Source organism: Psammomys obesus, unplaced genomic scaffold, assembly GCF_907164565.1.
Source record: "Psammomys obesus unplaced genomic scaffold, mPsaObe1.curated_primary_1811, whole genome shotgun sequence".
In the NCBI taxonomy this organism is placed as follows: domain Eukaryota; kingdom Metazoa; phylum Chordata; class Mammalia; order Rodentia; family Muridae; genus Psammomys; species Psammomys obesus.
Genome location: NW_026585504.1, coordinates 2,581 through 27,186, shown reverse-complemented (window position 1 = coordinate 27,186; position 24,606 = coordinate 2,581). Strand labels below are relative to the sequence as shown.

Below are 24,606 nucleotides of genomic sequence, written 5' to 3'. Positions count from 1 at the left end.
GCCCCAGCTCATCTCACAGGCAGGAAGTGCCCCAGCTCATCTCACACCAGGTTGCTGGTTTTATGGCTGCACACCTTGCTTCTTACATGAATGCTGGGAATCTAACTTACATCTTCACACTTGCACCATGAACACTTTGCCAGCCCAACCATCTACCCCAGCCCTTTGACCTGATTTTTTTTTTAAGTAACTCAGCTGCTTGCCTAATTTTCTCACAGATCCTGTCTGATACTTCTGATACTCATCTCTCTGAAGACGTGTCTATCTTCCTTAAAACAGGATGGCATCTTTCTTTTCTGAGTTTGGCCTTATGTGGTACTTGGAAGAGCTAAACAAGAAGGAATTTATAAAGTTTAAGGAGTTCCTCAAACAGGAGATTCTACAGTTGGGGCTGAAACAGATTTCCTGGACCGAGGTGAAGAAGGCGTCTCGGGAAGACCTTGCCAACTTACTGGTGAAACATTATGAGGAGAAGCAAGCCTGGGATATAACCTTCCAAATCTTCCAGAAGATCAACAGGAAGGATCTCAGTGAGAAGGCAGCAAAAGAGATTGCTGGTGAGTTTGTCAAACCTTCTTTGTAGTGAGTGAGGATTGTGTCATAGTTGAGATAGCTATTCTTCATGCTCGTTCACCATAGAAACAGCAGGTGTCGTGGGGTATTTTTCTCCTGGAGGAAGGAGGCAGCTTCATGTGGACATGTTAGCTCGAGTCTGTGTGGCCAAACATATGAGGGTATCATCCCCTAACCAAGATCGCTAAACTTCTACCCTCACATCTACACTGGAGACTTAACTCTAGAGGGAAATAGCAGCACTGTGGATTTAGGCTAACAGCAACAGAAAACACCTGCTATAGGCTGTATTTTTGGGGTCAAGGAGGGTGGCTGAGTCTGTAAAGTGCTTGCTGTGTAAACATGAGAATCTGACTTCGGATCTCAGCAATCACATAAAAGTCAGGCATGGTAGCAAGCTGACCAGTCAGCTTGGTAAGTCCTAAGCCAGCTGAAAAAATTGTCTCAAAAAATGGAATGGAGGGGCTGGAGAGATGTCTCAGTGGTTAAGAACACCTGCTCTTACAGAGAACTTGGGCTCAGTGTCCAGAACCTACATGGTGGTTCACAACCACCTGTAACTCCAATTTTAGGGGACCCAATGCCATCTCTTGTCCTCTGCAGGCACAGCATACATCTGGTACACATACATGCATACAGACAAATACACTCATACAATACAAACAAATAAATCTCTTTTGAAGTGAAGAGTGTTGAAGAAGACACCCAGTGCCAACCTCTGGCCTCCACAAGCACGTATACTGTACCCCTCCCCTCACTCCCCTCCCACATGCACATCACGTATTTTAAACAACTGTGTAACACAGCGTGAAACAAGACTTCTCAGTCTTTGTTGTGCTGTGTCTGTTTTGATCTTTAACAAGCAAAAGCTTATAATGAAAAGCTGTGTTTCATAAACACTGATTTTAATAGTCACATTTATGTTTATCCTGATATAGAGATCATGGATGCTTTACAGTTCAGTTCATTTGTCTTTGAGGTGCCAGTGTACCCTTGGTGCACAAGTGGAGGTCAGAGGATAACATTTGAGAGTCAATTCTGTTTCTGTCATTTGGATTTCAAGGACCAGACTCAGGTCATCAGGCTTGATGGCAAATGTCCCTAAGACATCTCATCAGCTCCCGTCTTTTGATTCTTAAATTTAGTTAAGGCATTTTACACCTGCAGTTTGCCTTGGTTTTCCTCAGTACACCCTGACTGTGCAACCTGCCTTTTATTTTTATTGAGCACCTTTAAAAAATTGTTGCACTTAGCATATAAAACATTTCAGTATGAATTTTGTGTGTGTGTGTATGTATTATGTATGCATGTATGTATATATCATTGTGCTTTGCTTATAGTTCCCCCATGGTGAGTCTCCCTTCTCTCTTTCCCTTCCACTAATTCCCTCTGGCCCCCTAAATAGTCCCCTTTTTCTTTCATGCCATATATATGGGAGATTGTAAATGCTGAACATTTTAAGGTTATCTTTTTTTAAATTTCATGTATGTGTTTGGGTTTATGTGTGTAATTGCAGTTCCGGCAGAGGCCAGACCCTCTGGAGCTGGGACATACACTGTTGTGAGCCACCTGATGTGTGTTTTGAAAACCATTCTCTGGTCTTCTTCAAGAGCAGCTAGTGCTCTTAACTACTGAGCCATCTCTCCAGCCCCATTATTCTATACTTTTAATGTCAGTGTGATATAACCTGTTTTCATTATTATATAGTCACTCTTCTGTTGATAGTGATTTGGTTTTTTTTTACAGTTTTGTGCTGTCATGCCAGCCATTTGTAATCACACTTTCTTGGGTATCTGTATATGTGGCAGGGGTTGACAAATACTCATGTTTGAGTGAGGAAACGATGCAGTCTGCTGCACCTTGTTGGTCTTTGGTGTTTATGTTGTCCTAGTAGGACAGCTTTGTGCAGCACGGGTTCTACTGGTCCAGAAAATCATCTATGATAACCATGATTTTTGTTTTGAATGAACACATTTATTAAGTACATAGCAAGTCAAAGTAAAATAAATAAATAGTAAATGATAGATATAAGTGATAGGTAGGTAGGTTGGTAGGCAGGTAGGCAGGTTCGTAGGTAGGTAGGTAGATAGATAGATAGCAAAACATCATGAAATTGGACACTCAAAATGTCTAATAGAAATTGACTAGGAATCCCTCTTTAAGGCAGACACCTGGAGTTCCGAAGCAGAGCAGAGTATCCTCTCAAGTGATATTCCCAATTGAAAGAGCAAATAATGATAGGAAGGTTACATCATCAAATCAGGCTCTGATAACATCATCAAATTGTGTTCTCACAATATCCAGCAGAAACCAGCTGGGGAAGGTGGGGTTAGTTGGAGCTGCCAATTGAGCTATCTCTGCATGGTCAAGTTTCCCATGGTTCTAACTTAGGCTTCTTTTTCCATTGCAGGCATTTTTATATCATGGGATAAATAGCCATAAAATCTCCTAGAAATGGTTCTTTTTTTTTTTTTTTTTTTAGCTGTTCTCGATGGCATGTATTTTTACTCTTGAGCTCTTTTATTCTCTTCCCTTTCTATTACAGAGTTGGGGGTCAGTCCATTCCCAGACAGGAACCCACCCAAGACATTTGACTTACACATTCTTTGTTCTAAACTGAGGAGGAGGGGCAACCCCTATTCCAGTGCCAGCCTCTGAATCAGCACACGGCAGTTTAACAATCCAGCATTCATGACACGCAGAAATGCAAGCTGTGATCCGGGGCCAGGGACAATCTTACATTAACCAGTGTTCTGGTCCCACAGCTCCCAGATTCCTAGAAACATGCATCGTAAGGATGCTGAGGAAATGACTCACTGGCTAGAAGAATGTCCCACTCTTGCAGAGGACCTGAGTTCAATAGGGTCCATGTGGGGTGGCTCATGGACAGCTGTAACTAAGCTCCAGGCAGGGATTTAACACCTCTGACCGCCCCAAGAACCCACCAACACACACATAATTAAAAATCTTTTATAAGGGTACATCTGAGAATTAAATATCAAGGTCAGATTATATATTGGTGAATGTTTAACTTAACTTTGATATGTTGTGGAATTTTTGTTTTATTGCACACTGACTCAGGAAACCCAAAGATATATCAAGCTTATTTGAAGAAGAAGCTGACCCAAGATTGGTCCAGAAAGTTAATCATCAGAGGTCAGGATTCCTTTAAGCAAGAATTGACCCAGGAAGACTATGCTTATTTTGAGGACCTTCTTGTATCAAAGGCAACTGGAAAGAAGCCACAGATGGTGTTGTGCAAGGAGTGGCAGGAATTGGCAAGACCCTGATGTTGGCAAAGTTGATGCTGGCCTGCTCGGATGGCCGTGTGTTTCTATTCTCCTACATCTTCTGCTTCTGCTGTGATGAAGTGAAACAATTGAAGACAGCAAGCCTGGCTGAATTGATCTCCAGAGAGTGGCCCAGCCCCTCAGCTCCCATAGTGGAGATAATTGTCCCAACCTGAGAAACTCTTATTTATCATTGACGGCTTGGAAGGGATGAAATGTGATTTGACCGAATGGGAATTAGAGATGTGTGATAATTGGATGGAGAAGCAGCCAGTGAATATACTGCTGAGCAGTTTGCTCAGGAGGAAGCTACTCCCTGAATCCTCTCTCCTCATCTCAGCTACACCAGAGGCTTTAAAGAAAATGGAGGGTAGGAGTGAGTGCACAAATATGGAAATAATAACAGGACTCAGTGAGAACAGTATTAAGAGGTATTTCCACAGCTTGTTCCGAGATAGGAACAGAGCCCGGGAAGCCTACAGTGTTGTGAGAGAAAATGAGCATCTGTTTGCTCTGTGTGAGGTCCTTCTGATCTGCTGGATGGTGGCTACTTATTTGAAAAAAATAGAGAAGGGAAGAGAGCCAGTCGCCATCTGCCGACGTACCCTCCCTGTATACCACTCACATCTTCAATTTGTTCATTCCCCGAAGTGCCTGCCATCCAAGTAAGAAAAGCCAAGCCCAGCTGCAAGGCTTGTGCTCCCTGGCTGCAGAAGGCATGTGGACTGGCACATTTGTGTTCAGCGAGGAGGCTCTCAGGAGAAATGGGATCATTAGTTCTGACATCTCCACACTGCTGGACATGAGGATACTTCTAAAGAGCAGGGAACCTGAAAACTGTTACATATTCCTCCACCCATCCATCCAGGAGATCTGTGCTGCTGTCTTTTATCTACTAAAGAGCCATGTGGACCACCCTAGTCAGGATGTTAAATGTGTAAAGACACTCATATTTATGTTTTTAAAGAAAGTCAAAGTACAGTGGATTTTTTTGGGCTGTTTCATCTTTGGCCTTTTGCACGAATCAGAACAAGAAAAGCTAGTGACGTTTTTTGGCTACCAGCTGTCCCAGGAAATAAAACAGCAGTTGTATCAGTGCCTTGAAACCATTAATGCTGATGACGAGCTTCAAGAACAAATAGACGGCATGAAGTTATTTTACTGTCTGTTTGAGATGGAGGATGAGGCCTTCTTAGTGCAAGCAATGAGCTGTATGAGACAGATTAACTTTGTGGCTAAAGATTATTCTGATTTTATTGTTGTCGCCTACTGCCTAAGACATTGTTCTGCACTGAAGAAACTATCGTTTTCAACCCAAAATGTCCTACATGAAGAACATGAACAAAGCTATATGTGAGTCCATTTACTCTCTCTTCTGTCCCATTTTCAGAGTCCTATTTTTGTGTATTGTTCATTTATATAGACTTGTGATTCAGAACTCACCCCTGTTGGTTGTCCAGTGGCAAGTGGTCATCCTAGAAAACACATACAAAGAAGAAAAACAGACTCAGCAGGTTGTGTGTGTATGTATACGTATGTATACATATATATATGTGTATGCATGTGGATGTATATATGTACGTGCATATATAAATGTATATATGTACATACATAAATATAAACAAAACAAAAAGGCTGTCAGCTTGAGAATTGGGTATGCACAACAGGTGTAGGAGAGGAAGAGTGATATAATTCTATTTCAATTAAACATTTTAAAAAATAAATTTAAAAACAAAATAGAGCTGTTCAGGGGGAAAACAACAAATTTACCTTTTGTCAACAGCTTCAACTTTTTTTCAAGGCTGGAAACACTATTTGCAAAATGACAATATTTGTATCATTTAAAGATTCTATGCAATCACAATTCCTATTTTTCTTTTTTTAAATAAAATTTGGCAAACCAAACTTAAGAATAAAATTTGAAGGATCCAAACTACGCAAAAACAAACAAACAAATGAAAAATATAACATTGAAAAAATCAACATGTGTCTGTGAAGGACAGATGTTTCTTGCTCTTCAAATATACCAGAGAGCATAATAATAGAAATATCACACAAGTATGATTGTGGACATAAAGGTCAGTAGAGCAAAATGGAGGATATAGAAGTGTACTCAATTATACACTATTAGTTCATTATATTGTTGCTGTGAAAAGATAACAGAAATGACTTAGTCTCTAAATATTTTCCTTTAATTTTCAGAGATTTGAGTCCTTCATCATATGTTGGGTGTGGCAGAGCAGTTCTCATCATGACAGCCAATTAGAATAGCAGTGTCATAAAAGAGCCAGGGCAAAATAAACCCTTCAAAGGCACTTGCCCAGTAGCCCTCTTCTGGGCTAGCCACTATCTGCCATAGTTCTACCAGTCCCCAGTAGTTTATTCAGACTGTGTTCTATCAATAGATCATGTACTCATTAGGTCAGAGTTCTCATGAGCTAATATCTGCAGAAAGCCTCGCTTATACATATCCTAGAATTTTTTTAGTCCAGACAAACTGACAGATAACAGTCAACTGATTTTCAACAATGAAAAAAATTTACTAAAGGAATAAAAAAAATCTTCATTCTCAACAATTTCACACAGGAATAAATAGTAGGAAATGGGTTTATATTGAACCATTCTTCCCTCTAATTCCTTACCTCTTCTTGTGTGTCCCCCTACAAAGTTTAAGGTAGAGTAAAAATACAAACAACTTTACCAGCTGTGTAGCATTCTTTGTTTTTAAATTTTTATTAATTATTTATTACAATTCATTCACTTTGTAGCCCAGCTGTGGCCCTCTCCCTCCTTCTCCTCCCATGCCCCTCACCAAGCCCACTGATAGGGGAGATCCTCCTCCCCTTCCATCTGACCCTAGCCTATTAGGTCTCATCAGGACTGGCTGCATTGTACTCCTCTGTGGCCTGGTAGGGCTGCTCCACACTCACAGGGAGGTGATCAAAGAACCAGCCACTGAGTTCATGTCAGAGGCAGTCCCTGTTCCCTTTACTGGGAACCTACTTGGACACTAAACTCCCATAGGCTACATTTATGCAGGGCTTCTAGGTTGTTTCCAAGCATGGTCCTTGGTTGGGGTATCGGTCTCTGCAGGGCCCCCAGGGGCCAGTTTTAGCTTCAACTTTTTTAATATTTATTTTTATTTTATGTGTATGTGGCTACTCAGTGGCCAGAAGAGAGCATCACATCCCCCGGAGCAATAGTTAACTGCCCAGTGTAGGTTCTGGGATCCAAATTCTTACTCTGAAGAAACATAAGCACTCTTAAGTTAACCACTAAACTGTCTCCCATTCAACAGGCTTAAATCTTATTACTATTTATTCTTGGGTCTTTTGTTTGTTTGTTTCTTTTTTTTTTGTTGGGGGGGGTTGTTTTGTTTTTTGAGACAGGATCTCACTATGTAGCTGTGTCAAGCCTGGAACGCAGATATCCTTCTGCCTGTCTCCAGAGTACTAGGATTAAAGACATGCATCACCATGACTGGCTATTTTTGTTATTTATTAGTTGTGCATATTTATGGAGTGGCAGTGATGTATCAGTTCATATATACAGGAAGTAGCTCAGTTGGCAGAGTACCGCCTGTTCCAATGGGTCCTAGATTTGTTACCCAGCATCATATAAAACTGAGTATAGGTACATGCCTGTAATTCAAGCACTCAGGTGGTAGAGGCGGAGCAGAAGCACAGGGTCATCATTGGTTATATATAGTAAGTGCAGGACAAGCCTAAACTGCATAAGACAGTGGATCTACAGAATAACAAATGTTAACCCACTAAGCCATGGATGGGGTCCCACACTTGCAACTCCAGCACTCAGGAAACAGGCAAGAGGATCCATGAGCATTTTAAATTAGTCTGGACATACAGAGGGAGTTCCAGGTAAGTCTGGTCTAAAGAGTGAAATCCTGTCTCCAATAAGGAAAATCAAACAACAAAAATACATGTGTAAAATTTATGATCTCTTGAATCTTTTTCTTTCCATCCTGAGGCTACAATCCAGGGCCTATACCAGGCTAGCCCTTTACCAGGCACTGCAGCTCCAGATCATTTATTTTTGAGACATGGTGTAGTCTTCTCTTTGTTCTGTAATCAAGGCTGGCTTTGAACTTCTAATCTTCTGTAGCAATAGAATAGGTTGACTCTTTAGGAGCCCTGGAACTTATCCTTGGGACTTTCCTTTTCTTTTTTTTTTTAATCTTTTATTTATTTTTTATTAATTACACTTTATTCATTTTGTATCCCCCCATAAGCCCCTCCCTCCTCCCCTGCCGATCCCACCCTCCCTCCCCTTTCTGCATGCATGCCACTCCCCAAGTCCACTGATAGGGGAGGTCCTCCTCTCCTTCTTTCTGATCTTAGTCTATCAGTTCTCATCAAAAGTGGCTGCATTGTCCTCTACTGTGGCCTGGTAAGGCTGCTCCGCCCCCAGGGGGAAGTGATCAAAGAGCAGGCCAATCAGATTATGTCAGAGGCAGTCCCTCTTCCCATTACTATGTAACCCACTTGGACACTGAACTGCCATGGGCTACACCTGTGCAGGGGTTCCAGGTCATCTCCACAAATAGTCCTTGGTTGGAGTAGGAGTCTCTGGGAAGTTCCCTGTGTTCAAATTATCTTGTTCTGTTGCTCTGCTTGTGGAGTTCCCGTTCCCTCCAGCTCTTACTATTTCCCACTTCTTACATAAAATTCCATTCACTCTGCCCATCAGTTGGCCATCAGGCTCAGCATCTGCTTTGACAGTCTATACTGCAGAAGCTTTCAGAGGCCCTCTGTGGCAGGTTTCAAGGTGGTTTCCTGTTTTCTTCTGACTTTCCTTTTCTTAGTTATAGTGGCCTTGTTATCAAAGCAGCAATGCTATTAACCCACCACACTGGGAGGATAGAGAGGGACGATATTTGTCAAGTGCGTGTCCTGCCCCTCTGATCTCCTGGCTGCAAACTTCCATTTAAAAGTCAAATGTTACCGGGAATATGGGGATGGCTCAGCTGCTGCACAAGTGTGAGAATGTCAGTTTCATCCCCAGGACCCAAATTTTTCTTTTCTTTTCTTTTTCTTTTTTATTTTTTCTTTTCTTTTCTTTTCTTTCTTTTTTTTTTTTTTGAGAAGGCTGTGCAGAGCAGGACCCACATTTTTCTTTCTTTTCTTTTCTTCCTTCCTTCCTTCCTTCCTTCCTTCCTTCCTTTCTTTCTTTCTTTCTTTCTTTCTTTCTTTCTCTCTTTCTATTTTTTTTTTTTGAGAAGGCTATCCCAGCACTAAGGAGGCAGAGACTTGGCTTCCATATGTGAGCACACACATGTGCATGAACTCACAAATGTACACACAAAAACATATAATAGATTGACTTATTTCATACTTGGAAATCATATAAAGTGAGCTGGCAAAATGGCTCAGCAGATTAATGGTGCCTGCCCTCAAGTCTGATGACCTAAGGATTCCTGGTTGTCCTTGGACCTCTACACACCTGATGCCACACATACACACACACAGAAAGAGAGAGAGAGAGAATAAGAAATGTTATAAGGTAAATTGATTATTCTGCTAGAAGTGAGGGAGGAGGCAGAGAAGTCACATATATTATGTAGGACTTATACTGTGTATAAGTAGTCGCATCTAAAGCTTAAGCCGGGAGATTCTTGCTCTAGGTTTTGACTCAGTGGCTCTGGGATTCTGCCTCATTTTTCATTCTGAAACCACCAAGATTGCCTTTAAGGCAGGTTTTCAGGACCACCAGGCCATCTGTGTGCTCTTCTGCTGCTGTGTAAGTAGGAAGGGGAGGGGAAAGTCCCAAACGAGCCTGGTCCCCAATGTGTGGGATTCTCAGAGTTCTCTGGCCATTACCCAGTAGACATTAAGTACCCTCTACCCTCCAGCTACAACAGCTGGAATCCCGACAGACCTTGCCACACATCTGGCTAAGAACTGTAGCGTGAGATGGACTTAGCTGGCCACCCCTCCTCTGTTGAGGGAGTCAGTTTGCCTCATTTATGTGCTAGGAGTGCCTGCGTGTGTGCCTGTATAGTGTGTGCGTACAGTGCCAGTGCTGCCAGAGAGGGTGTCGGATAATGCTGGAATTGAACCTAGAGATGGCTGTGAGCCACCGTCTTAGTGCTGGAAACTGGACTCAGGGCCTCTGCACAAACAGCAAATGCTCTTAACCACTAAGCCACTTCTCCAGCCCCTTGAGTTAACTTTTAAACAATGAAATGTATTCCTTTCTCTTCCATTACAGGGAAAAGTTACTCATCTGTTGGCATCATATGTGTTCTGTTCTCATAAAGAGCAAGGATATCCGGCTACTCCAAGTAAAAGACACTCATCTCAGTGAGCCAGCCTGTTTGGTCTTGTATAATCATTTGATGTATCCAAGCTGCAACCTTCAAGTACTTGAGTAAGTTAAAGCTGGACTTTAATTTAGTGGTAATATGGAGGTAACAGTCTAGTCTTCCCATCTTCTTGCAGCTAACTGCATAAATGAAGGCTTCTACAGTCTAAAGTAGAATCTCACCGGCGTGGCACCACTAATGTCTGTTGCTGACCATTCTTCATTGAGGGCTGTCCCATGAGTTATAAGATGATGAGAGTGTGTCCACTTTGTTTATGCTGGTGTGACAGCCGGCATTGCTCCAAATATTTTACAGAGTTTACATGGAAGAGAAAAATTAGCCAGTTTGAGAACAAGTGAGCAGTGTTACTGCATTATGAAATTAGAGTTATGCCCTCATTATACGATGTAGGATCTTTGCAAAGACTGAGAGCTTAGACTGGGTATAAACAGATAAGATACCTCTGTTTATTTTGCAGGGTAAATAGTGTGTCCTTCTTATGTGATACTCACCTGTTCTTTGAGTTGATAAATCAGAGCCGCAGTTTGCTGCACTTGGACCTCAGCCTCACATTCCTCTCTGAGACTGATGTAAAACTATTGTGTGATGTCTTGAACCAGGAAGAGTGCAACATAAAAAATCTGAGGTAAGTTTGTGTTCACCAACTCACTATTCCCCTCAAAGGAGGCATCTTAATTTTGATCCCTCTTGCTGTTATAAAAATGCCCTGACCTCAGCACCATTAGAGAAAAAAAGGTTTATTGGATTCAGAATTCCAGCTTATAGGCTATCGCTGTGGGAAGTCAGGGTAGGAAAAACTAACCTGGAAGCATAGTGGCATCACATCCACAATCAAGGACAATGAGCAGTGGATTAATGCATGCTTGCTAGTGCTCAAGTTTCTCTACCCCTAAACAGTTCCGGATCCTCTTTCCTGAGGAATGGTGCCACCCCCAGTGGGCAGATAACACCATCTCACCTAACTTCATCAAGGAATCACCCATACACATGTCCACAGGTCATCCCCATCGAGAGAACCCCTCACTGAGACTCCCTTTCTAGGTGATTCTATTGTGTCAGGTTGATAATTTAAAACACCACAGGACTACAGTTTTTAATTTATGCACTTACGTCCTATTTTTATGTTGTTCATGTGCAAACTTAAGAACTGATCAGAGCTAGCCAAAGAGATGGATCAGTGGGTTAAGGCACTTGCTGCCACCCTACTACCTGAGTTCTAGCCCGGGACCTCCATGGAGAAAGGAAAGAAGCCACTTCACAGGTTGTCCTCTTTTATTCCACATTCTACACATGTCCTTTTGCATGCTGTAGCATAGGTGCTCATGTGTGCACACTTGTGTTAATAAATAAATGAATGTGATTCTTAAAATGTAAAACACTGGGCTGTTAAGATATTTGTTGCTCTCCCAGAGGACCCGAGTTCACTCCTCAGCACCCACGTGGTGGTTCACAACCACCTGTATCTCTAGTTCCAGTGGATCTGATAATCTTCTGACATCTGCAGGTACCAGGCATGCATGTGGTGCCCAGACACATGCAGGCAAAACACACATGAAGTAAAAATGAGTAAGTCTAAATTTTTAAAAGTTTGCCTGACTGTGGAATGTCAAGGTTACACACTTTTTTTTTCTTTATTAATTACACGTTACTCACTTTGTATCCCCCCCCGTGGTTCACACTTTGACTGTGAAAATATATAGTTTGGAACCATTGCTTCTGTTTGGCTTTTGTGGATTCTAAAATGCCTTAGACTCAGCTCACACTGAGTGTACGTTCTATGGTTACATGACTCCATTTGCCGATAGATAGGTGCTTCCTGAACCATTCATGGCAGGTGTTCAAACCTGATAATTTGAAGTTCTGCCTGACAGTAAGCTAGATGAGAAACCTGTGGTTATTGAACATATCTAGGTGGATCTCAGATGTTGCTGATAGCATAAATTTGATTAAAAATGATTCCATGTGAAATAATCAAACTCAGGACTGAAATCAATAAATTAGAAACAAATAAAACAATTTGAAGAATCAAAGAAACCAAGAACTGGGTCTTTGAGAAAGTCAACAAGATAGACAAACACTTAGCCAAATAACTAAAAGGCAGAGAGATACTATCCAAATTAACAAAATCAGAAATGAAAAGGGGGACATAACAACAGACACTAAGGACATCCAAACAATCATTAGGACTTACTTCAAAAGTTTTATGCCACAAAAATTGAAAATCTAAATGAAATAGACAATTTTCTTGAATAAAGAAAAGGTAAATCAATTAAGTAGTCCTATATCCCCCAAGGAAATAGAAGCGGTCATCAAAAGTCTCCCATTCAAAAAGAGCCCAGGGCCAGTTGGTTTCAGTGCAGAATTCTACCAGACCTTCAAAGAAGAGCTAACTCCAATTCCTTTCAAACTATTCCACAAAATAGAAACAGAAGGAACATTGCCAAACTCATTCAGTGAAGCCACAATCACCTTGGTACCTAAACCTCACAAAGACCCAACAAAGAAAGAGAATTTCAGGCCAATCTCTCTTATGAACATTGAAGCAAAAATACTCAACAAAATACTTGCAAACCCAATACAAGAATACATCAAAGATATCATTCACTATGACCAAGTAGACTTCATCCCAAGTATGCAGGGGTGGTTCAATAGATGGAAATCCATCAATGTGATCCACCATATTAACAAACTGAAAGAAAAAATAAAACACATTATAATCTCCTTATATGCTGAAAAAGCAATTGACAAAATCCAACATCCATTCATGTTTAAAGTATTGGAGAGATCAGGGATACAAGGCACATACCTAAACATAGTAAAGGCAATATACAGCAAGCCTAAAGCCAACATCAAACTAAACAGAAACAAACTTAAATCAATCCCACTGAAATCAGGGACAAGGCAAGGCTGTCCACTCTGTCTGCATATCTTAAACATAGTTCATGAAGTCCTTGATAGAGCAATAAGACAGTTGAAGGAGATCAAGGGGATAGAATTCAGAAAGGAAGAAGTCAAAGTATCACTATTTGCAGATGATATGATAGTATACCTGAGTGACCCCAAAAATTCTACCAAGGAACTCCTACAGCTCATAAACACCTTTAACAAAGTGGCGGGATACAAAATTAACTCAAAATAATCAGTAGCCCTCCTGTATACAAAAGACAAAATGGCTGAGAAAGAAATTAGGGAAACAACACCCTTCACAATAGCCAGAAAGGACATAAGTACCTTGGTGTGACCCTAACCAAGCAAGTCAAAGACTTGTATGAAAAAAATTTCAAGTCTCTGAAGAAAGAATTAGAAGAAGATATCACAAGATGGAAAGATCTCCCATGCTCATGGCTTGACAGGATTAACATAGTTAAAATGGCCACCTTACCAAAAGCGGTCTACAGATTCAATGTAATTCCCATCAAATTAGCAACACAGTTCTTTACAGATTTTGCCAGAAAAATTCTGAACTTCATATGGAATAATAAGAAACCCAGAATTGCTAAAACAATCTTCTGCAATAAAAGCTCTTCTGGAGGTAACTGCATCCCTGATCTCCAGCTGTACTATAGAGCAACAGTAATAAAAACTGCATGGTACTGGCATAGAAACAATGGTGGATCACTGGAACAGGATAGAAGACCCAGAAATAAACCCACACACTTATGGACACCTGGTTTTTTACAAAGATGCCAAAACCATACAATGGAAAAAAGATAGCATCTTCAACAAATGGTGCTGGTCTAACTGGATGTCTACATGTAGAAAAATGCAAATAGATCCATATTTATTACCCTGCACAAAACTAAAGTCCAAGTGGATCAAAGACCTCAGTATAAAACCAGATACACTAAACCTGTTAGAAGAAAAAGTGGTAAAGAGCCTTGAACTCATTGGTACAGGAGACAACTTCCTGAAGAGAACACCAACAGCATAGGATATAAGAGCCACAATCACTGAATGGGACCTCATGAAACTGACAAGCTTCTGTAAAACAAAGGACACTCTCATCAAAACAAAACGACTGCCTACAGATTGGGAAAGGATGTTCACCAACTCTATATCTGACACAGGGCTAATATCCAGTATATATAAAGAACTCAAGAAGTTAAAGAGCAACAAATTAAGTAATCCAATTAAAACATGGGGTCCAGAGCTAAACAGAGAATTCTCAATATAGAAATATCAAATGGTAGAGAAACACTTAAAGAAGTGTTCAGCATCCTTAGTCATCAGGGAAATGCAAATCAAAATGACCCCAAGATTTCACCAATCACCCATCAGAATAGCTAAGATGAATAACTCAAGTGACAACACATGCTGGAGAGGATGTGGAGAAAGGGGAACCCTCCTCCATTGCTGGTAGGAATGTAAACTTATACAACCACTTTGGAAATCAATCTGGCACTTTCTCAGACAATTAGGAATAGTGCTTCCTCAAGATCCAGCTATACCACTGCTAGGCATATATCCTAAAGACGCTCAAGTAAACAAGGACATCTGCTCAACCATGTTTGTAGCCAGCTTCATTCGTAATAGCCAGAAGCTGGAAACAACCCAGATGGCCTTCAGTTGAGGAATGGATACAGAAATTGTGGTACATCTACACAATGGAATATTACTCAGCAATAAAAAACAAGGAAATCATGAAATTTGCAGGCAAATGGTGGGAACTGGAAAAGGTCATCCTGAGTGAGGTGTCCCAGTAGCAGAAATACACACAGGGTGTACACTCACTCATACGTGGATATTAGACATATAATATAGGATGAACATATTAAAATCTATACACCTAAGGAAGCTAATCAGGAAGGAGGACTCTGGCTAAATTGTTCAATCCCCATTCAGAAAGGCAAGGAGGATGGACATAGAAGGAGGGAGAAAACCTGGAACATGACAGGAGCCTACCACAGAGGGCCTCTGAAAGGCTTTACCCTGAAGGGTATCAGAGCAGATCCTGAGACTCACAGCCAAACTTTGGGCAGAGTGTCGGGACTCTTATGAAAGAAGTGGGAGATAGTAAGACCTGGAGAGGACAGTACCTCCACAAGGACAGCAACAGATCCAAAATGTCTGGACACCGGGTTCTTTTCTGAAACTGATATTCCAGCCAAAGACCACTCATGAAGATGCACTGGAACCCCTGTACAGATGTAGCCTATGACAGTTCAGTATCCAAATGGGCTCCATAGTAATGGGGACAGGGACTGTCTCTGACATGAACTGATTGGCCTGCTCTTTGATCACCTCCCCCTGAGGGGGGAGCAGCCTTAGCAGGCCACAGAAGAAGACAATGCAGCCACTCCTGATGATGAGGCCTGATAGACTATGATCAGAGGGAAGGGAACAAGGACCTCCCTTATCAGTGTACTGGAAGAGGGTTACAAGTGGGGAATAGGGTGGGTGGGATTGAAAGGGGAGGACAGAGGTAACTACAGGGAGGATATAAAGTGAATAAACTAATAAAAATTAAAATAAGTAAATAAAATATTAAGCAATTGGCATGTGCTATAGGAATAGTACAAAGAAAAATATATCCTCAACCCTTAAATAAAGGATATTGTATTAAAAAATAATTCCATATGGTTCACATATAAAATCAAGAATGGACAGGACTGTGGTATTAAGAGGCAATGGTAGTAGTTCTCGTTTAGTGACAGAAAAGGGGGTGGGGTGAATATGGAGAAAAATGGTTCTTGGTATGTGCACTTTTGTCCTATATATCTGCCCTGGATACTGGTATTTTGTGTAGTTCCAGATAGCCATGATTTTGGCTTTGAATTTATTGAGTATATAGCAAGAAAAAGTAAAAAAAAAATAGTATTAAGTAGCAGAAAGATGCTACAGATAACTAACAATTTATCCTCAGATCTGGCAGTGACACATCATCATCAGAGACTAGGATAGCCCAATGACAGAGAAAACTAAAGATATCATCAAATTGGAACCTATAAACAGCTGCAGAAACTGACAGGGGAAAGCTCATTGAAGCAGTCAGAGGGAAATCCTGATTGCCTGTCTTGGAACACAGAGTGTTCCTTTTGGGCCCTCAAGTAAAACAGCAAATAACAGCAGGTAGATAATGTCTGCAAAGGAGCAAGACAGGTACTTAGACTCATTCCAGCAGACATGACTGGGGAGGCCTTGAAACAGCCCTGCTGGAGTTCCCCTTTCAGAGTTCCAGGCAGAGTAGAGCATCATCTCCCCCATGAGTTCCTTCCTGCCTTCCTTCTCGTGGTCAGTTGTTATTATGTTATGGCATCAACAGTAGTAACTTTGGTTGGAACTCTTCTCAGGAACAGTGTATTTACTCTTGGGCTGTGTGACTGCTCTCCCCTCTCACTATTACACACCCAGAGGGCCAGCCCATCCCTGGACAAGGAGTCTTAGAGGACATCTGCAGTAAATGTGCTGGAGTCTGGGACATGAAATCCCTGACTCTTAAGAGTTCAATTTCAGCAAGCTTAAACAGCACGACACAGTTTACCAAAATAGCATACATTACATCTGGTTGCTCATGGGCATTAAACACACACACACACACACACAGACACAGACACACACACACACACACACACTCACACTCACACTCACACACTCACACTCTCACTCACTCACTCACTCACTCACTCACTCACTCACTCACTCACTCCTCACTGGAAAGATGGCTTGGTGGGTTAAGAGCACTTGTTGCTTGTGCAGAGAACCCAAGTGTAAGCCCTGTGACAGCACTCACCTCGAGTGGCTTACAGCCACCTGTACCTCTGGTTCTAGGGGATATGAACCCTTTGTGGCCTCTGTAAGCAGCAGGCACAGATGTGATACATATGCATACCTGCAGACAGCACTAATACACATTAAAAATAAATCTTTTTTAAGTAAAGAACAATGTCAAGTTCTGAGAGGTCCCAAACCTTCACAGGGATAGCAAAGGACAGTGTCGTGAAGACAGAGAAGAATGTGATGTTCTCCTTTTCCTGCAGGGTAGCAGACTGTCACCTTTCACCTGATGTCTGCAAGATATTTGCCTCCGTCCTGATCAGCAGCAAGACATTGAAGCATCTTAACTTCACATCCAATAATTTGGACAAAGGAATGCACTCACTGTGTAAGGCTTTGTGCCACCCAGACTGTGTGCTAAATGGCTTAGTGTAAGTGGCCTTGAGTAGTGGGGGCACTGTGGAGAACTGTGGGAATAGTTTGAACATGGACTCTGTTTATTAAAATCTGCCTGTTGTGTGGCTAGGGAAATGAGTATTTTCTAAGCTAACTACAGAAGGACACTATTTGTCTGTAACCCCAGAGCTGAGGGTTGAAGGATCAGCCATATTTGTGAGCTCCAGTCTCAAACAAGGCAGAGAACAACCGAGGAACACACTGACACCAGCCTCTGGCCTCCACACACATGCAGCATGCACACTGTTAAATTTTGGAGGCAGTATAGAGAGGCAGGAGGTAGAAAAGGAGACAAGCCTAATCTCAACAGACCAGACTGTTTCTTTCAGTCAGTGAAGGACAGTTTCCTGTGTTGGGGAAAGCTGGCTGTGACTCTTGATAGGGGTGGTGTGTGAGTAGTGTTTACATCCATAAGAGGACTGGACAGTTCTCCAGCCTCTTTTTCCTTCAGCTTAGAATGCAGCCAAAGAGTGCTTGGGAGGTTCTTCATTCTTTCTTTCCTTAAATTGTCATACCTTTCTATGGTTACCTGCTAACCAGAGCATCATCATTTGTAGGAATCCTGTCCAGTGACCGAGGCATTCTCTTACATACCACACAGAGAAATTAGTTTTAAGAGCTTCCCATTGATACAGTCTTAGAGCAGAAATTTCAAAGCATAAACTTAAGAAATATAGGCTAGAGGGATGGCTCATTGGCTAAGAACACACACACTGCTCTTCCAGAGGACCCATTTGCTCCCTAGCACCCATGACAGGCAGCTTAACAACCACTTGTAGCTCTAGGTCTGAGGAATCAAACAACCTCCTCTGGCCTCTGCAGATACCCACACGTAGCACTCACCAATACACATAATTAAAAATCTTTAAAAGACATGTATACCCCACGCTTGGTTGTACATCCCTGTAGTTCCAACTGTGCAGAAGGCTGAGACCGGAGGATTTCAAGTTCAAGGACTACCTTTGAAACAGCTCATGTAAAGGTGGAAGGAGAGACCAGTTCAACAAAGCTGTTCTCTGACCTCCACATATACACTGTGCTATGCCCATACACATCATATATGCATACACACTATAATGATTATTCAAAAATTTTAATTGGTTCTCAACTTTACATTTGTAGATTCTTTTTCTTGTTGTTATTCCCTAATCAACACGATACACCATTTAGTTGGTATACAGGAGAGTATGGACAGGTTCTAGACACATACTGAACTGTTGTAACAGCTCCTGTGTACCTGTGGAGTTTAGCACCCATCGTGACTCTGACCCCACATGCACACACTATGCTGCTGCCCATAGATACCAAGGAATTAATGTAGTAAATTTCAAAAGATGTTAGACTAGATTGAAGTGTCAATAACCTCTATTTGCATGCAGAATGGGCTCTAAACTGGGACAGTCACAGAGTAACGTGCCTATGAGTACCTTGACCTCATTTCATTTGAATGAGCCTCTCTTGTAATCGTGGCTACAATAAGTATGTAAAGTAACATAGAAGAAAATTAGGGTCTTTGGAACCCAGGAGGAAAAGGCTTGCTGCTTTGGAGGAGGCCAAATTATTATAATTTTTCATATTATGTATTCCTATATATTTTATATTGTGATGGTTAATGTTAACTGTCAACCTGGCACAATGTAGAATCATCTGAGAAGACAGTCCCAATGAAGGATTATCTAGATCAGGGGGGTCTGTGGGCATGTCTGTAATTGTCTTGGTTATGTTAATTGATGTGGAAAGACCTGGGCTACTGTGGGCAGCACCATTCCCTAGGTTTGGGTCCTGGATTACATAAGAGTGGAAAACATAGGCATGCATGTATGAATTCTCTGTGCCCTTGACTCTAGATGTGCTAGAACCAGCTGTTCAAAGTTTCTGCTTGACTTTGCACACTGAGACTGCAATCTGGAATAGTGAGCTAAAATAGAGCCTCACTCCCTGAAGTTGATTTTTGTAAGGATATTTTCATCACAGCAACAGAAATGAAACTAAACCACATACATTTTTTGAAATATATTTTCATACTGTTCATTAAACAAGACAACATGGGTTTGGTTACCTATATTACAATAATCATGTAATATTAAAAGCATCATTAAAGCCAGTAATTGAGGCATTATTAATATAAAGAATTTAGGTTAGCATCATCCAAACATAAGCATTTTCAATGAATTTACTCAGTTTCAATGCTAGATCTGACGTGAGTCAGAAGAAACAAAGGGAGATGTGTTAGGATAAGCCAGAAGTTCCTTGTCTAGCTTGAATATTTTGTTACTGTTATTATACATAGAGTTGTGGAAATGTTACATTTTCCTCTTCACATGCTGTCCTTTCCCTCCTACAGGTTGGCCAACTGGGAACAAAACCCTGAGCTACCTGGACATCAGCTCCAATGACCTAAAGGATGAAGGACTGAAAGTTCTCTGTAGGGCTTTGACTCTCCCAGACAGTGCCCTGAAGTCTATACGGTAGATTTCATTGTTCTTTGTCTGAGCCCTGTCTAGGAATCTTTAATGTCTATGCCTGAGAATATGGAGGTTAGAGTTACTCACCCCAGGTTCCTGAAGACGCTTTCCTGTGCCTTGACCTCTGTGTCAAGGTTTTGGTCTGAGCTGGGCAGCCACTCAGAATATAGACACAGGGACTGAGAGAAAGAATGGAATTATGACTTGAGTCCAGGGGGTGGTTAAGATGTTTGGAGTAGTGCTAGAAGATGAGTGGATATCATCAGATGGAATACTGGACCCCATATTTGGATGGAAGGTTATATTAGTGATATAGCTCATCACTGTGCCTGGGATGAGATACCTGACTGAAGCAACTTAAGGGAGGCAGAGTTCATGGGAGGGTACAGTATGGAAAGGTCTAATCTTCCCTGGTGCAGAAAAAAACATGGTGGGGTGCCCTCATGGTGGCAGGAGTATGTATAAAAATTCTTCTCATTTTTGTGTAAGCAGAGAGTGGAACCAAAATCGGGCTCTAGGATATAACCCTAGACACAGGGGCCCACATCTGTCTGTTAAACCCCCATATTCTAGATGTCCCAAAACCTCCTAAAATGGTGCCTCCATATGAGGACTAAGTGTTTAAGCACATGAGCCTGTAGGAGACATTTCAAATTAAAAAAAGAGTAAGACATGAAATAGGGGACCCAAAAATACATGTGTGAATTAGTGTGCGTAAAAATTCTACCTTGGAAAGAATAAACAGGAGTGTGACTGAAATGAAAGGGAAATAACAGAACTCTTCATTTCAGCTTATAAGTCATAGGTATTTGGAAAGTTTAGTGTGGTGGTTGTTTGGACCATGCCAAGTGGATTTGTATCCCAAGGTCAACTGACTTCCTGTGAGAAAACCAGACATGGGACTTGGGAGGACAATGTCACCTAATCTGTTCTGAAATCTCAAGAGTCACTACATTTTGTCGTGTCTAGAAGGGGGACAAGGAACAAAATGAAAACTCAGGGTGGAATGTGTGTGGTTTTCTCTCTAATGGGTTTGGCTATTTTAGAAACCAAAAACAACTAAAGATGTCAGATTTGATATATTTTAAGGACATTAAAATTATCTATATTCCCTAACACTATAAAGAATGAAGAAAAAGTAACCTAAAAGTATAAACCATTTGAGGTCTCTAAAAAAGCTGTTGGGAGAGGGAAAATAGGTTTTCTCCAATGAAATGACACCCTAAGGTGGGCCCCATAGTCCAGAGTAGTTGGATAACACAAAATGGACTCCATGTTTTATGGGCCTTTTTGGTTGGTTGGTTTGTTTGGCCAAACTTGACTAGAATAAGACCCTAACATACACACACAAGTAAAAACTGCATGTTACTTTCAAAAATCAAAAAATGCAAACACTTTAAGAATATGAACTGTCAAGCCTCACTCAGTATTTTCACAGGTTAAATAAATAGTTGTGTGAGAGCTGGAAGAGTGGCTTAGCAGTTCAGAGCACAAGGTTCCCTTGAATGGAATCTAAGCTTGTTTCCCAGCGCCTAAGTCCAGAGACTTAGTACCTTCTGTAACTCCAGCTCCAGGAAACCAGATCACCTCCTCTGGCCTTTGAAGGCATGTACTTACATGTGGCAGGCACACACACAAAGACAATTTTTTTTGAAGCAGTGTCAGATTCATACTGGAATTTGAGAAATTAGACCGAATGGGCTGCTCAGAAACAAGCCCATCCACGGGTGTTTGTATAATGCAAGTGGATCAACGATAGTTCAGGAAAAGAGCGGGCTTTGCCGAGTGCTCCCAGTCAGCCACCGTCCGTGTGGATGGCGAAGGCAGTAACGCTGTGCCATCTTTCTTCTGTGACGTAAACGTGTGGAAACCTTGAAAGCTGGACAGTAGCCACCCCACCCCTGCCGTACCCACGGTTTGGATTACCCACAATGCTCCACTCCGTTTTCATATGAGTTACCCAGTCAATCATTGCTCAGAAGTATTAGTTAACATAGTATTTTAATATCACTTAACCTAATGTTTTAACCTTTAAAAAGATTTTTTTACTTCATTTTATGTGTGTGTGCTTCTGAGAGTGTGTCTGTACACCATGTGCATGCATGAGAAGGCTGGAAGCAGAAGTCCGCTGCCCTGGAAGTGGAGGTGTAGGTGTTTATGAGCTGCCTGATGTGGGCTCTGGCAGCCATACCTGGGTCCTCTGCCAGCGCAGTGTGCTCTTAACCTCTGCGCACCTCTCCAGCCCCGTTTAAACTTTTATTACAGTGTATTGCTGTTGATATCTTAGTGTGCCTGCTTCGGTTCGTTGTCTGTGGACCACTGAGAAGATGGTATTCCTGAGAGGCTCCGTGCTGTGTGCAGTTTGGGGCATCACTGTGTCTTGTGAAACACTTCCTCTTTAGATCAGGGAGTAACCACTGCATTGTGATTTTTCTCTTGCAGTTTGAAAAACTGTCTTATCACCACCAGTGGCTGCCAGGATCTGGCTGAAGTCCTCAGCAGCAACTGGAACCTGAGGAGCCTCCAGGTTTCAGACAATAAGCTGGAAGACGCTGGTGTGAAGCTGCTGTGTGATGCTGTGAAACATCCCAACTGCCATCTAGAGAATCTCGGGTGGGTGTCCTCAGAGTCAGAGCTATGCATTTGAGGGTGACAAAAGGTGAGCGATTAATGTGCAGGAAGAGAAATTAAAACTTCGTTGGAGGGCTGGAGAGGTGACTCAGCAGTTAAGAGCACTAGCTGCTCTTCCAGATGACCCAAGTTCAGTTCTCAGCACCCACCTGGCAGCTCACAACAGTCTGTGACTCCAGTTTCAGGGGACCAAACACTCTCTTAGAGACATACATGCAGGCAAAACACCAACGCACATAAAATGAAAATAAATTAATAAAAAAACCCTCCATAGGGACATGGTAGCAGTTAGCAGTGGTTGTATTACTAAGCCCCTCCCAAACCTCACAGCCTGGAGACAGTGAGTCTTTACTGCTGGCTGATCACTAGTCTAGCCAGGTTTGATTTATCTCAACTGGCATACTTTTACAACATGATAGGGGACAGCCTAACTTTTGGGAATGGAGGCAGGGTAAATAGATGGTGCATGGACAGATATGTAGATGGATGGCAAGATGGATGGATGACTGCATAGATGGGTGGGTGATTGATGGTTGCATGCAAGGGGTAGATGCTTATTACATGGATGGGTGTATATCTGGATGTGTACACGCAAGGGTGGGTGCGTGATTGACAGTGTCAGGAATAGATGTATGGTTGTAGTTATGGATGGAAGCATGCATAGGATAGATAGCTGTTACGTGGATGGGTGCATATATGGATACTGGATGCATGCATGGGTGGTTGGATGGATGCATAGATGGTTGTCCACTGGGGGTGACAGGAGTGACTAAACCCCATATCATTTATTTGTTTGTCAGGACTAGCTAATGTGGCAACTGCTTTGGCTGCCATGATAAAAATCAATTAAGTGACTCATACAGTGGAGATTTGTTGATAATCACGGAGGTAGAGACTAGCAGTGAGACCATGCTATCAGCAGCGATGGTTCCTTTAGAGGACCAAGAGGGAATATGTTCCAGGCTTTTTTCATTGACTTGAAAAAGGCTGTCTCCTCCCTGTCTTCACAATTTAAATCCCACCCTGTTGTACTTATTTTAACTTAGTTGCATCTCTAAAAACTTTATTTTAAAATTCAGTCCCATGGGACACTGAGGATTAGAACTTTAACATAAGAATTTTGAAGGGATGTAGTTTAGTCCATAGCAGAAAGAATCTCAAGGGTTCAGATCAAGCAGTATCAAAGTGCTTGAGGTATAGGCTCAGAACTCAGCAACCCGTGCTTCATTGTATTACCCAGCACAAGGTACAATGTCAGCCCACGTTCAAGGGCTGGGACAGCAGACTGTTAGTGGAACTATTAGTTCACCACAGACATGGATATGAAGAATGGACAATTGTGGTCACATCTGCCACAAAAGGGAGAAGTTGATGTTGTGAATGTTGGGCTTTTAAGAGACTGTCCTTGGAGGCTATGGAGTGAGTGTAGGGTAAATGACTAAATCACCTCTCACCCTTCTGCCTTCCCACCCTCATGTGGAACTGTTCCTTTCTGTTGCAGGCTGGAAGCCTGTGAGCTGACTAGTGCCTGTTGTGAGGACCTTGCTTCTGCTTTTACCCAGAGTAAGACCCTGTGGGAGATCAACCTGCTGGAGAATGCCTTGGACCACAGTGGGTTGGTTGTATTGTGCGAGGCTCTGAAACGTCGGCCGTGTGCCCTGCATGTACTTGGGTGAGCTGCCCTCTGTTCTTGGTGGGAGGTCCTTAGGGCTAAGAAGGAATTAGCTAAGATCTTAAATGTGCAGCTAATAAATATAATTAAGATAGAAATACAAGCTAGGGAGATGGCTCAGTCCATAGAGTGCTTCGCACACAAGTATAAGGTCCATAGTTTGATCCCCAGAGACTACATGAAGAAGCCAGGTATGGGGTTTGCACTTGTAATGTCCGTACTGGAGAGGGAAAGACCAGAGGATACTTAATGCTTACTGGCCAGCCAGTCTAGTCAATTTAGTGAGTTCCAGGCCAAATGAGAGTCCTTATCTCAGAAATCAAGACGGATACCTGAGGTTGACCTCTGGCCTCTCCATGCTTACATACACACACACACATCCAAAATGCAAATAAATCAATAATAAGATGGTTGGTCACACCAATAATAATCATGCCACTGTTACACCACCAAGCATATCTT

At 41.9% G+C, this 24,606-nt stretch overlaps 1 protein-coding gene across 1 annotated transcript; it reads left to right on the top strand.

Moving 5' to 3' along the window:
• The first annotated feature begins 280 nt into the window (after positions 1 to 280).
• LOC129673969 (NACHT, LRR and PYD domains-containing protein 4C-like) lies at positions 281 to 24,148 on the top strand. The gene is given in 11 exon segments (XM_055603871.1): positions 281 to 557; positions 3,655 to 3,825; positions 3,828 to 4,024; positions 4,026 to 4,468; positions 4,470 to 5,216; positions 10,092 to 10,250; positions 10,664 to 10,831; positions 17,184 to 17,389; positions 19,721 to 19,844; positions 22,284 to 22,454; positions 23,974 to 24,148. Coding segments are annotated over 11 exon segments (2,838 nt in total).
• Positions 24,149 to 24,606: the final 458 nt, after the last annotated feature.